We start from the raw sequence: 13,646 nt of genomic DNA, 5'->3' as shown, positions 1-13,646 counted from the left end.
TCTACAAGTGCAGACAACTGCGTGACTAGATGTGGACTTAGCTATGAGCCATCGCACTGTCTGGTTAGTGGGTTGGTGGGTGTGTTATTCGTTGTCCTATCCTACCTTTAATAAAAATAGGAGTTTAAAGTAACTATCAGTACTATAAATTAGTTGTTAGCTGTCGTACAGACGATACGAACACTAGATCTTGTGGAGTTTGTGTGAAGTGGACTCATCCCGGATAAACAAATCTTCTAAATAAAGCGGTCGGTTTTCCAACTGTCCCTGAAGGCAGCAGTTATCCAGCTCGCGCAGTAGCTCGATGGCGCATCGCCGGTCAACCGTAGTTTTGTAGGAAGAACCCGAAGCTCCCGGCGAAAGAAAAAAAAAAACAACCCACCGTGAGTGACATCATCCACACGCACACGCCAAAACACATCTGACGTTTTGCTTCTCCCCAACGTCACCGTTTTACGCTTCCTGGCTAACGTAACGTTAGCATCGATGCGTTAACGTTAGCTTCAGCTCGCGTTCCTAGCCGGCGCGCGCGACGTCAGCTGAGTTGTTTGCAGTTGACATTTCTAAACGTGAGTTCTCCACTTTTACTCTTCTTAACTCATGAGTGCGTCACCTGACGTTAGCTGACTTTTGTTTCATCGCGTCTGCGAGTCTTCATTCAAAAGTGCCCCCTTCCTTCCTTCCTCCCTCCCCGGCAGCGATCACCGATGGATGCCCTCGGGGAGCAGAACGCCGCCCTGGTGGCTTTGGCCTTCCTTCAAGCCGACTGCGCGTCTCCGGGTTACGGGAAAGCGCTCAACTCCTTGCGCGAAGACGTCCTCCGGAGCCGGCGCATCGACCTCGGTGGCCCCGCGGGGGACGCGCCGGGTGACGGGGACCTGGAGACGGACGGACACCCGTCCAGCCGCTGCATCACCGCTGATCTCGGGAACATCATGCCTTCCGTGGAGCTGCAGTTGCCCCGTGAGTATTTGGATGGTAGACCCCCCCCAGACTTATATCGGATCAGCTGTTTTGTGTTTTATGCTTCTTTGTGTGTGTGTGTTTTATTTCTGGAAGCTATTTTGGTGGATGTGTCCAATCACACCGGTGAGCTGTAAAAGCGATCACACCTCATCACAGTCAAAGTTGTTTTCAAGATACAGTAATGAAACCACTTGTGCCTTGAAGGGAAAGCAGGAAGTGACAGCTGTCAGCCATTTCATGTGACTTGGTGTCTCAGTCAGATCCAGTCTACATTTCAATCATCTTATTGACTGAAGAGGTCAAATGTCACGTCTTGTTTTCCCAGAATATTAACATGGATTAAATCACAGTACACAACGTTCACCGAGGTGTGCTGATTGTTTAGATAATCTTTGTTTTCTTTTTACGGAACCGTGCAGAGGCAGATCTTCATCAGATCGCACAGGGGCTGCGAGACATCGCCGACCAGTTTGAACTCAACGTTGTGGCCGAGGCGACCGGCAACCTGGGCAGGAACATCTCGGCCTCCCCCTCTGAGGTGAGTCCGCTCCGAGCACAGGGGAACGCGGATGATGTGACGCTCACAGTCTGCGATACGCAGGACTGTAGATAAGTCAGTTACAGCAAGGAGATCATTAATGGGGATTATTTAGCTCTTATTAAATGTTTCCACTCTTGAGATTTGTTTAGCGGGAGTCGGCCTCCCAGGTGCTGATTCAGTAGGCCAACGATAGCAGTAACAGTCCGAGTCACTAAACACTTGGCTCTTTGCTGTGTTACACAGTGCGTTCGGTCGCTGCCCTCAAAACTTCATAATCTGCTGGGCGGTTCATGTGGACCTAAGGGTCATCTTTTTAAGATGAACTGGATTACATCATTTCATTTGAATTATTTGATGAACAAACGTCAGTGTGCAACAGCTGGACATCCACCCACTTCACAGCAAATTCAGACTCCAAACGTCGTCCTACTCGCCTTGTTCTGACCGGGTCCCTTCTGTTCACTTGCAGCAGTGGAAAGATCACCTGACGTGGGAGGTGGAGCGGGCGATGAGGCGGGGCGTCGGTCTGGAGCACCTGCCCCAGGAGCGCGTGGCCGCGGCCCTGGCGCTCACCCTGGTGAGGGGAGTGTGCGAGCAGACCCCCCGGCTGCTGAGGGACCTCTTCTCCGCCGTGTTGCAGTACTTCACCCCGGCCGGGCGTCGCTGACGGCGGAGCGGCTGGATTGGAAAGTGGCGTCCGCTTTTTTTTTTATTTTTTTTTTTTATTCAGCCCGTCGACACGTGTATGAGTTTACAGTCGTTTTTGGAAAAAGGGAAAAGGAAGGTTAATTGAGACTTTAATATCTTCATTACTTTATTTGTTTACTATTGCTTGAAACGGTATTTTATACTTGAAACATGATCATATTGTATTTGAGGAATTTTCTGTCATGTATGTTTATTACAATACAATTTGATTAAATCTATTTTCCCAAGATTGAGCGTGTTGATATTCGCCCGTGCCCACTTTTACACAGCAAAAAAAGACACCACAGAAAACGTTCTCAAATACTGTTTTAATTAATCTCATCTGAAACTCCGGGTAAAAAGCATGTTTGGGACCTTTCTTAGCTTCCACCCTTTGAAAGCAGGAAGTCCATGGATGTTCTGTAACATCGACACAAACGATGTTCTAACAGACAATCCTGAACGTTTCATAGAAAAGGTCGCATGTTCCCCTAAAACACGTTACTTTCTGTTAAAGGTAAAGTTGAAACTTACTTTGACAACCTAATCAGCTTCTCGGTTAATGTGAGACCATAAACGAAAGTCAATGCCTTCAAAGAACAAACTGACCCGACCGCAGGTTGTGGCAGGAGTCGGGTACGTTGCAAGTGGAGTAAAACGCAGAGAACTACAAAGAAAAATAGATGCCGCCTTGCTGTGTGGGAGGAAGGGAGGAAGCGATTCGTCTCAACACAACTGGAATGGCGCCAAACCCACCACCCGCGAATCACATACCCAGTGCACAAACTCTCCATTCAAAGACACGACGGGCTGAGAAGAAAAACACCAGGAGGAAAGAGCTCAACAAAGTGCTTTGTTGGAGTCACAGTAGTAATAGAGGGCAAATAGTCAGTATGTGGTAGAGGTGAGATCTGGGTTCCCAGGGGGCATTTTCACAGATGTAAAACCCTTCAAAAAGAACCGCAGATACAACCGCCTTATTTAGTCAAAAGAAGACTTCCACCATGTGTGTACTAATACATTTATTTCTACCTCAACATTGTGTAATTTACATTCTTCAACCCTGAGTAAGATTTTTCTACTTCCTCCGGTAGCTCATGGCACCGTACGCCAACACGCCAGCGAGCACCGCCAGCGCGGCGCCTCCGCAGAGCATCGCTTGCAGCGCGGATTCGGGTTCCGGCTGCGTGGGGGGATCCTCGGCTGGAGGCTCCGCAGGGGGCTCCGCAGGGGCCTCCGCGGCCCGCGGGACAAGAAGCTCAGCCGCCACGGCCTCTTGCTCTGGTTCTGGTTCTGGCTCCTCCGGTTGGGGGGCCACCGTGACAGGCTCCGCCTCCCGTTCCGGTTCGGGAGCGGGTTCTGAGGTGGCTGGGGTTTCCTTGGCTACGGATTGGGGGGCCACCTCAGCGGGTGCTGGGGCGGTTTCAGCAGCCAGTAATGGTTCTGGCTCGGGCGCCGGTTCTACTGCAGGAACGGATAACGGTGCTGCTGCTGCTGCTTCCGGCTCTAAGGAGACGAGCAACGGCTCCGCCGACAAGCTCGCGGGCGCCTCCATCACGACGGCGTCCTCCAATGAGAGCAGGGACGCCGGGTCCGCGGAGTCCCCCCCGAACTCCTCCCTGAGCTCGGCCAGCTCGCTCTCCGTGCCCAACACGCTCAGCATGCTCTCGTCTATCGCCCCGACCTCGCCGCCCTCCTCGAGCAGCTCGGCGTCCTCGCGCTCCACATGCACGATGTCGGAGTTGGAGGAGTTGTTCTCGCTGCGCTCCTCGGCCAGGGCCGCGCCCTCGTTGCTGTCCAGGCTCTTGACGTCCTCGGGGTCCATCGCGCCGACCTGCGCCCACGACTCGTGGCCCGCCAGAGAAACGGGAAGGCTCTCCGTCTGCCAGGAGCTCTGCTCACTGCCGTGGTCTCCCGTGCTCCGCAGCGAGGAGGGGGGGCTGAGCCGGTCGGGGTGCTGATCCCCCGACAGGATGTAAATGTCGTTGCTGTCTTCGATGCAGGCGATGCCTCGCTGCTCCTCCTCGGGCTCGAGGCTGAAGATCTCACCCTGGGGCGGACAGAGGGGGACAAGGGGAGTCAACGATGTGCTAAAGTGTGACTGCTGTTATTTTGTATCTATGGTCGCAACGCGGAGGATTATTTAATCCCCCACCATCTCTAATTTAGATAATGCCAGAGTGAAGGATTAAATTGGTTTTTGTGACACCTCCAAGGGGCTGCAGTTCACCTGTGACGCTGCACTGCTCCACACCTTACGTTGGCCTTGTATCGCCACCTAGTGGCTCACTGATCATCTAGTCATCTGCCAGCCTCTCCTGTTACATAACACACACTTATCATATGATCATGTGCGTATGAGTGACTGACAAAGAGGTCGGCTTGCTGAAGTAAAACATATTCCAGTGAATCAAAAAAAGGTACAGTCGGCTAAAATAAATATATGCATGTATCTTTTGCCTAAGCTACTTTTTAATGTGAGTATTTCATATGCTGACTGTGCACTGGTGTGACGCAGAACTCGCAGTTCAAACCCCAGAAATGCACCGGCGGGTGTTCACCATGAGCACGAGGGAACAGGATACATCCCGACCTGCTCACCGTGTCGACGGCATTTTACCGCGGGAATGTAGAGGCTAATTACGCCTGCGCCGACATGTGCAAAGGTTTGTGGGAAACAGGCTGCAGAAAGTAGGGTTGGGTTCATGGGAAAAAAATCCACCTGCACCACAGATATACCGAGCTCCACTGGGCCGAAGACAAACGTCTTGATTGGACCAGAGCAGGCGACTGTCATGTTTCTACGCACGTCACAGAGGTGTCACCTGAACTTACGGAACAAAGAGAGGGACAGACAGGGGTCACAGAGGGGTTTGTTGCGCGAGTGCAGCAGACTGAAAAGGTCCCGACAGCAAAGATGTGCTCCCATCTGCCAGCCTCCCAGAGCCACACGTCCCCTTTAGAAACCGTGATGAAATGTTCTGGTGTTCTTGACACAGCGCCATTGACATTTGCATCCGAAACACAAAACGCATTGTGAGGAAGCGCACAGTATGAAAATGATTATTGACCTGTGCAAATTGAACTGGTAAATGACACCGGGAAGCTGTGACGGTCTCTTCCTAACAAGGACACTACGTTGGCGGTCGAGGCAGAACGGAGATTAGATTTCACTGCTATCTCTCTGTTATCCAACATTCGCGCTTTCCATAAGCTGATTTGCATGCAAGACTAAAAGTGAACCCTTGGCCTCAGTAAACTTTTTTTTTTTTTTTAAATGTTGGAATACAGGAGCATCATCCGCAGGGCTGCTGCTTGTCATCGAAAAACAACAACTGGGCGAGCAAACACATGCGCCAACCATAAACAACTTGTTGCATAACTTTTAAAAGCTATTTAATTATCGTCGTTGAAGAATAACAATGTTCAAATGGACAAAAAAGGAAATATTTTATCAACACCATAACAAAAGCATGAATAATTATTACACACCTGAACGTATTCACACATTCAGTCCCTCTTTAACGCTGGACGTTGTAGCTCAGCAGCGCGGTGGGAGCAGAGTGACACACGGCTCTTTTGGGTGCTGTTGTGTTGCGAGGCGTCTCCCAGCGTCCTCCACCCGAAGGCAAACGCACGCTACGGTAAAACGGGTTCGCATTCCTGCTGTGAAGGGTGCAGTTTGCCCGTCACAGTGACACAACACTGCGCGGCTACTAGATGCCAGAGGACCCTCATAAAAAACAAAAAAACAACCAAAACTGTCTCTAAACGAACGCCGCCGCCATGCTGCTGCTGCCAAACATGAGTTGTTGGGTGTGAGAAGTTCTCGCTTTGTACATCATAAAAACGTCAAACCCACCAGACTACGAAACAAAACCAGGTTTCAAAGTTTCTTGGCTATTTCGAAACTAGTAACTTTCCATTTTGGGATTATATTTCCACATGATAGCTGCCGGCTCACGTGTCCTCTAGACACGTCAGGATTATGTCATCACTGGTCCCGACAGGCGCCGAGGTCACAGCTGACAGAGAGCGACCACTGGACGGCTCCGTCAGCATCTATTTGTACCGTCGTCACCCAGAATGCCCTTTCACACTCGGATCAAATGCCTCAGCGAATGTTTTTAAACTCCTTTTTAAAACGAGAGTACCTGCTGAGACTGGTGCACACGTCTCCATCGGCCCAGGAGACCACCAATCCCACCATTTCACCCCCCAATTAAAGCGATTATTATCTCAACAATGGAAGAGAAAATAATGATTACTGCTTAATTTTTTTAAAAGAAAGGGGGGGTGACGCGAGGACGGAAAAGGAGGGATAAGCAGCCCTGTTCAGCCCGTGGCCAGCTGCTGCTGATGTGCAAGTGGGCCAGTCTAACCCCTGGTGATGATGTATTCAGAAGATTAAGAGTTATTTTGGGGGGGGGGGGGGGGGGGGGGGCTTCCTGAGGCTAAACAACACTCTACTCTGGTCAAGTCTCGTACGAAAGCAGTGACACAGTGATGCACATGTTCCTGCCCCCCCCTTCCCTGCTGGCATGTGGTGCTTACATAACACGGGGGAGAAGAACCGCCTCAGACTGAGGGCGCGCACAGGGCGCTCTGACTACCAAATACACTGCAGTACAGGAACGCATGGACTCGGTTTTCCTGCTCTTTTCTCTGCGCGCTGATGGTGTCGGTCAGCGCACCACTTTCGAACCTCAGGAGTCACGTTACACCACACTCACGAGGACGGGAAGGGACGTGGTGCACTCAGCTGCCGTCCAGCAGTTTTCACTGACGGACAAAGGTCAGACTCCTCGACGGGAAGGAGAGACCATATAGAGACACGTTCACGATTACATGAACAGATACATGCACACGGCGCCAGAGAGCGGCTTAACTACAGTCAACTAGTTCTTCTCCATCTTCATTTTAGAATCGGTTTCTCCATGTAGGCCATTTTCGCCCGCCCCCATTGCTGCCCCCTCTCCTCTCCTCCTACCTGCCCCTGGCTGTGGCCTACTGCTTTTGTTCCTGCCAAATGAAGTGTACGGCACATTAAGGTCATAACAATCCTTATTGTGTTCTGATGTAACCAACAATGGCACGACGGCCGCCTGATCGAGCAACTTCACTGGAAATTGACCGCGCTGGAACTAGTCTGTTGTTTTGCGTCGCTTCAGACAACGAATGGTGTAATAAATTGATAAATAAATGAGATGAATATAATAAACAGATTTGTGCTACTCGATGTTCGTCGTTTAGTAGCAATGAACATACATTTTTCTCACGCAGTAAGTTCCCATTTCGTGGAACGAGACATAAATATGCACGTGCAGCACGTCTACACAAAATAACAATTAGCTCCACACACATTAATAGTGCGGAGAGAGATACTTTGCGTAAAAACCTGCACGCAAAATCCGTCCCGACCAACGAGCTCACTCTGGAGCAGCTTCAGCGCCGCAGACCAACCTACCTGCACGTGAAGTCCCGGGGGAACAGAGGCAGCACGCGACGGAGGTTCCCGGAGTCTTTAGGACGGCCCGTGGAGGCAGAGAGGCGAGTGTGCTGGCCGGCAGCTGTCGAACCAATGGAGGCTTCACTTCCTACTCCGTGCCCACCCTCTTTGCCTCTCTCCTCCCCCCTTCGTATTCCCTCCCCTCCTATCGGCAGTTTCTCCACCCCTTTCTCTCGATCCCGCCATCGCTGATCCTCAGCCGGTCATCCCCGGTGACATATCGCAGAGTGAGACTGTCGCTTTGTTTTGGAGCATTACATCCAGAGCATCAGGACAATGAGGCAATGGCGACTGGAGGTGTGGTTGACACAAGTCATGTGACCCTTAGTCATGACCTTGTTCATCGGGAGCCATCGACGTTCCACTTATTCTCCAATTATTATTATTATTAAGAAAATGCTCGCCGATAAAATAAAAAAAACTATTCTATTTGAAAATGAAGTTGCAAAAGTTGCAGGTCTGTGATAATTATGCAATATGATTGATATAATGCTCACTCGCTCAATGCTTTCAAGAGTAAACACAGCACTGCAGCTGCTTTATAGCAGGATGTTCTCACAATGAGGACATATCAGCATTGCATAAATGCAAACTGCCAAGATTATTGGTCAGCTCAAATCACAAGTTCATGTTGTAAATGGTAAATGGACTGTACTTGTATAGCGCTTTTCTAGTCTTGTGACCACTCAAAGCGCTTTAACACTACATGACATCATTCAGCCATTCACACCCATTCATACACTGATGACAGGAGAACCATACACAGTGACACCTGCCATCAGTAACTAACATTCACACGCTGTAGCCGCAGCTACAGGAGCAATGTTGGGTTAAGTGTCTTGCCCAACGACACAACGGGATGCGGGTCAGCCGGGCCTGGGATTGAACCGACAACCCTCTGATTGGAGGACGACCGTGCTCCCCACTCACCCACAGTCGCCCTAGTTGTAGGACAGTTAAATATGCAACATTCAGGATCCAAGGAACGTATACAGCCGCAAACTAGTTTCCATATAAAGATATGCTGGAGTAACGGCGTCCTCGGCAAAGAATGAAGTCACGAGGCATGTGACCACCATGCACGTTGGTGCACGAGTCCCGGTGTGTTGTGCCCTAGTGGCTCTGTAACGGCAGCCACTCAGCACTGCGGTCATATGGCGGTACAACTGACAACGGCGCCTTTGTGCGTCTTCTATTGCAATAATGAAAAAGACCAAACCGGGGCAGTAGTGGGTTCTCTTGGGTATAAAACAGCTGCACGGGTAACTCACTCATGCCCTCAGCAGGCTATTGGGAGTTCTGCACATTTGCTTAATATCCAAGCATGGTTCATGTAAACGTACACTACAAATAACTATTTTGACTTCCAGGTGACCAACTGTTAAATAAAACAGAAGGCATATAATGAGGCGTCTTCCATTGTTCGCTGAAAGACAAAGAATCTCACCCATCCTCCTTGCTGGATGATGTAGGCAGCTTCTTCCTCCTCTAGGAAGCGCATCCCCAGATTCAACAGAGTCGTCAGTGACTGGCCTTTGCTTTGTAAAGCCTCGAGTAGCACCAAAGGTACTAGCACCTGGGAGAGGGCAGGGGGTCGGAGGGGTGGAAGAGACACATAAGGAGGGAAGAGGTCATCAATATCTGAAATGGAAGATTAAATGTTGCACCACGTGCAAGTCTTTCATAATGGTCGTAATAAACGACTCACCCTGCTCCAGCCTCCCTGTGTGTGTGCCGAGAGATCCTGTGTTGTAACTCTGTATCTCTGGTAGTCCAGAGGCCTGAAAACACACACAGGCGTAAAATAATGTGTGTTTAGACAATACATTGTCTGTTGTTGTGTAAGAGTTGAACGCAATCCTTTTCGTGCAATACGGTCCTTCCACCACTGAAGGTTCAGGAGTTCACCGTGAAGAAAATGACATGAACAGCCGCTCGTCAACATTGACTTTGTCATTCCTACGAGATTGCAACCCTCCCGCTGTGGACACACACACACATTGTGTGAACGCCGTGGGGAAAATGAGATCAGCACTGAACAGCGTCGCCGCACCCAGCGTTTGAAAAACATTCGGATGAAAAACTTAAAGCGCCAATCATCCCGAACCTACACCAGCACTGACGGGATAAATACAGGATTATTGCTTATGAACGCCAGAGAGGAGCACACTGACCCTGCGAGGAGCGCGTCGACAGCTGCTGCCAGCTGCGGGTCGAGCTGTGCGGCCACACGGTCTCCCATCGCGGCGAGGCAGTCTTCGATCGCCGCCTCCGGGACGGTGGGATGAAACACCGGCGACGCGTGCCGGTCGAAGCCCGACGTGGAAAGAGCTAAGAACACACGGAGCACAGGAGGGGGTCGGATCTCTGACAGAAAAGTGTGGTTCATTTTTGAGGAATTATTGAGAAAAAAAGCAACAAAGAAAAAAGAAAGCTCAAATCAAATTCCTGCACTTCCTGATGTTAACTCCAAAGGTCCGGGTTATTTATGGGACCACAGTTGAGCGAGTAGCACGAATAAAGGTAACTGGGGTTAGCGTGGTGGTCATCAGGGAGACGAGGGGTCCTCTCCTCCTGACTTGGGCTGACGCCAAACCATCCTCCTCTATTCAGGAAGCTCGCTGTGGCGGCAGGGCATGGTCAGGCGTGGTCGGGGGCGAGAATGGTGCCCTCAGCTTTGAAGTAATTGTGTTCTTCCCACATATACACGGAGGACGGACTGACACACGTCCTTTATAGTCTAACCCAACAGGTTACAGGCATTTGTAACACTCACAAGACATGAGCGGGGACGGTCCTCGAGGGACACTCCCTCGTGTCGTGCTACTCAAAAAGTTATCTTTGCCTGCATGCATTTCATGTTATACTCTGACCTCTGGATTCCTTCACAAAAAGGTAAACAAAGAGAAGCCAGAGTTCTACAACATTGAGGTTTATGAATGTTTTCTTTTATTCATCTATACTATTCATCTACATTATATATATATATATATATATATATATATATATATATATATATATATATATATATAGCTGCCCTGAAATGTCAACAAGGAAGCATATCTACTTTCTCCACTATATTAAGGAGACCTGACTCCTTAAGGGTCAACTTCAAATCAGAGACCTTCAGACCTGAGAAATGAATATTAACATCTATTAAGTAACAGCGAACAGACGATTAATACCCGTCCCTCCCCACCCCCCCGCTGCTCCCCTCCCTTTGTCGGGCAACTACTCCCCCCGTAAAGTTGGAAACACTGTGTGTGTGTGTGTGTGTGTGTGTGTGTGTGTGTGTGTCCACCTTACATGCAGCGATTTCGTCATCCAGATGTCTCAGCTCTTCCTCGTGTTCCCTTATCATTGTGTGCCTCTCCCTCTCGTGTTGCCCGTCTCCTGCGAGAGATAAACAGACGAATCAACGGCCTCTCTCGCTCTATCACACACAAACAGGCCGACTGCTCACAGAGACTCTTCACAAATACCAGACAACCACCAATCAGGAACAACAGGAAGGAAGAGGGAAGACCCCCCTTTTCCAAATGTGGTTTTTTTCCCGGGCTTGTTGCTGTTTCAGCATTCAGTCAGACAGCTGAACCCGCCGGACTATTCCGCGTCGGCTTGTTGGCGTGCGAGTTCTCCGACGGTGATTACACATGACAGCCGGTCAGAAATTGGACCGGGTCAAGCGGAAAGCCGGGATCAGCCTTCGCCGCCCATTCTGAGCACGCACAAAACAACAAAAAAGGGGAGACAGGAAATATAAAAGAGCCCAATCCCTCCCCCTTTCTTTTTTCTCCTATCCCTCACTTTTGTTTTTCTTGCTCATAATGCCAACACGTTTTTTTCTCTGATCTTTTGTTGGTCCCTGTGACAGAGGGAACCACACGCACGGCCTACAAAAATGTCCTCCTGCAAAACCCTGAGAGAGTTTGTCCCTGTGTAACCTATGAGATGCATTTCATCACTGTGGCACAAAGCAGGTCACATGGACCGATTAAAGAATTGCAAATGTGGCATGTCGAAAATGTGTCAAAGAGGTCAAAAAACACTGCTGTGTGTTCTAGCATGCCGGCTGTACCGGGGGGTGGGGGGGCAGAGGTGACTGCAACATGCTGCGCGCCTGAGGGCCTGGTGCAACAGGCTATAAAAGCCCCTGCAAAGAAAGACACGGGGCACCGCAGTGAAAGCATTGTGCCCGCTCGTATCGCCCATTTGTTTACAAGCAGCGGGCACTTTACAACCAGCGGGATTACGTGATACACATCGGCCCCTGCGTGTGCGACTGCTGCTGAAGGCTAAATTGAGCAAGAAAACAGGTGGCAGCCTGCCTGCACAACCAGAATATTTGTTGTTACTGCCCTGCGCTCAAGTGCATTCAACTCTATTTGCGAACTGTGTGAAAGCATGTCTGACGTTTGCCTGAAGATATGTGTGACACATGTGCGACACGCACGAGAGAGAGAGAGAGAGAGCGACCGAGCACGTCTCATCGGCGAGAATGGCCATTTCAAACTCTTACGTCTAATCTATAGCCCCCTTTTCTCACCTTGAGGAAAGGTCCGGGGGCGTGATCTTCCAACGGGCAGCATGGCCAGGTAGTTGAGCACGATGTACTTGGTTTCATAATGGAAACCCTCTGGCACGGAGGCAGCAGTGGAGGCAGAAGAGGTGGGGCCCGAGGCAGACATCGAACCGACTCTCGGGCATATGCGTGGTTACGGATGAAGCTGGACGTCTCACCTGAGGAAACTCAGAGCCAGGGGGAACAAATCTTTTTAGTTTTTAAAAAGCACATCACACTCAACAGTTCTGATTGCATCAGTGAAATAGCCGGGGGCCTCTGGATCTGCCCGGCTGACCCCTAAAGAAAAACACACAGGTCGATAGAGCCAAGACGCGTCTATCTCGAAATCGGTACTTGCATGTGGTGTAAAGAAGGCAGGGTGAAAAGGGCAGTGTGTGGCGTTACTTTAACTTGCATTAAATGGAGGGAAGTCAGCTCACATCGTTTCCCCATAGGCGAGTTAACATCATGCGCACTCAAAAGTGAAAAGATCGTGAAGTTTGACTTATTAACGAAAACACCTTCCGGATTGAACTGTCAAAATAAAACCTCTCACCGCCCCACCTCTGGAATTCCAGTAATACCAACGTGTCTGCGGTCAGATAACTCGTGTATAACTAATATACCAGTTCAAATAAAAAACACTAGCTTTATTGTGCTCTTACTTCCAAAGTGACAGCGTGGCTGCGAACGACTGACGTCAGGATATGATAGCGTTAAATGTTATACGCTCATACACCATTACAAAATTAAGGGACTTTAGGTAATGAACCATTAGGTTATTGTTACTTGACACATTTAACATAAGTAATTGTATGCCACGCTAACGAAGTACCGTCTTTCGCCGGAACACCTTAGCACACATGCAACTTGTTAACGTATTAGCTAGCTTAACGTTAACGTTTCACGTCCAATGCGCTATTCCGGAGATGCAAAACTTCCATTCAACTTAAATTACGCCAAACTGGAGTCAAATTCTTACCGTCCTTGGCCAAGGTCAAACAGCTGATGACAAACGACAGGGAGAATGGAAATTTTCGACCCAGTTCATGGAGCAGTAATTAAAGCAGACCACCACTGTGAGGGGGCAGCGGCGCTAGGACAGCGTGTGCTCCGAACGCTGCACAAGCTAGCGGTGATACACCACTGCGTTTCCTGTCAGAACTTTCAAAATAAAGCACGCATCAGTAAAGGTCCGCGGTACAACTTTGTGAAGCGACAACGCCGACTTTGTGCTGGATATACCTATAAAATGTATCATTCATCCGCACGTGAAAAGAAGTAATTTGAGCACGGACCGCTGTAACGTTACAGAGAGAATTAACTTTTTTGCCGTTGTTATTATTGGAATCGCCTTTCCAGAGAGAGATATTTTAAAC

At 49.6% G+C, this 13,646-nt stretch overlaps 2 protein-coding genes across 4 annotated transcripts; one reads left to right on the top strand and one right to left on the bottom strand.

Annotated features, from left to right (window-relative positions):
* Positions 1 to 16: 16 nt before the first annotated feature.
* Positions 17 to 2,442, top strand: LOC120808732 (BH3-interacting domain death agonist). 2 transcript variants are annotated; one of them, XM_078082002.1, is made up of 5 exons: positions 17 to 63; positions 274 to 383; positions 699 to 963; positions 1,386 to 1,504; positions 1,977 to 2,442. In XM_078082002.1, exons 3-5 carry the CDS (start codon positions 708 to 710, stop codon positions 2,172 to 2,174), a joined length of 573 nt encoding a protein of 190 aa, XP_077938128.1. In that variant the 5' UTR covers positions 17 to 63; positions 274 to 383; positions 699 to 707; the 3' UTR covers positions 2,175 to 2,442. The 2 variants fall into 2 exon arrangements, with proteins under 2 accessions (XP_077938128.1, XP_077938127.1); XM_078082001.1 differs by lacking the exon at positions 17 to 63 and having other exon boundaries at positions 238 to 569.
* A 60-nt stretch (positions 2,443 to 2,502) lies between these two features.
* On the bottom strand, positions 2,503 to 13,450 carry bcl2l13 (BCL2 like 13). Of its 2 annotated transcripts, none has more exons than XM_040161814.2 (7): positions 13,250 to 13,450; positions 12,250 to 12,452; positions 11,010 to 11,096; positions 9,878 to 10,034; positions 9,412 to 9,484; positions 9,151 to 9,279; positions 2,503 to 4,244 (listed from the first exon to the last, which is right to left on the bottom strand). In XM_040161814.2, exons 2-7 carry the CDS (start codon positions 12,389 to 12,391, stop codon positions 3,273 to 3,275), a joined length of 1,560 nt encoding a protein of 519 aa, XP_040017748.2. In that variant the 5' UTR covers positions 12,392 to 12,452; positions 13,250 to 13,450; the 3' UTR covers positions 2,503 to 3,272. The 2 variants fall into 2 exon arrangements, with proteins under 2 accessions (XP_040017748.2, XP_040017749.2); XM_040161815.2 differs by having other exon boundaries at positions 12,250 to 12,443; positions 13,250 to 13,446.
* Between the last annotated feature and the right edge of the window lie 196 nt (positions 13,451 to 13,646).

Source organism: Gasterosteus aculeatus, chromosome X (genome assembly GCF_964276395.1).
Source record: "Gasterosteus aculeatus chromosome X, fGasAcu3.hap1.1, whole genome shotgun sequence".
NCBI classification, from domain to species: Eukaryota; Metazoa; Chordata; class Actinopteri; order Perciformes; family Gasterosteidae; genus Gasterosteus; species Gasterosteus aculeatus.
This window is presented reverse-complemented; position numbering and strand designations above follow the sequence as displayed.

Excerpts from the sequence above, each read along its gene's own strand:
- LOC120808732 (XM_078082002.1), top strand. The coding sequence starts at position 708 with ATGGATGCCCTCGGGGAGCAGAACGCCGCCCTGGTGGCTTTGGCCTTC. Across the intron at positions 964-1,385 it reads CGTGGAGCTGCAGTTGCCCC|AGGCAGATCTTCATCAGATC; the intron begins GTGAGTATTTGG and ends GGAACCGTGCAG. Across the intron at positions 1,505-1,976 it reads TCTCGGCCTCCCCCTCTGAG|CAGTGGAAAGATCACCTGAC; the intron begins GTGAGTCCGCTC and ends GTTCACTTGCAG.
- bcl2l13 (XM_040161814.2), bottom strand. The coding sequence starts at position 12,391 with ATGTCTGCCTCGGGCCCCACCTCTTCTGCCTCCACTGCTGCCTCCGTG. Across the intron at positions 9,485-9,877 it reads GTCGACGCGCTCCTCGCAGG|GCCTCTGGACTACCAGAGAT; the intron begins GTCAGTGTGCTC and ends GTGTGTTTTCAG. Across the intron at positions 4,245-9,150 it reads TCATCCAGCAAGGAGGATGG|GGTGAGATCTTCAGCCTCGA; the intron begins GTGAGATTCTTT and ends TGTCCGCCCCAG.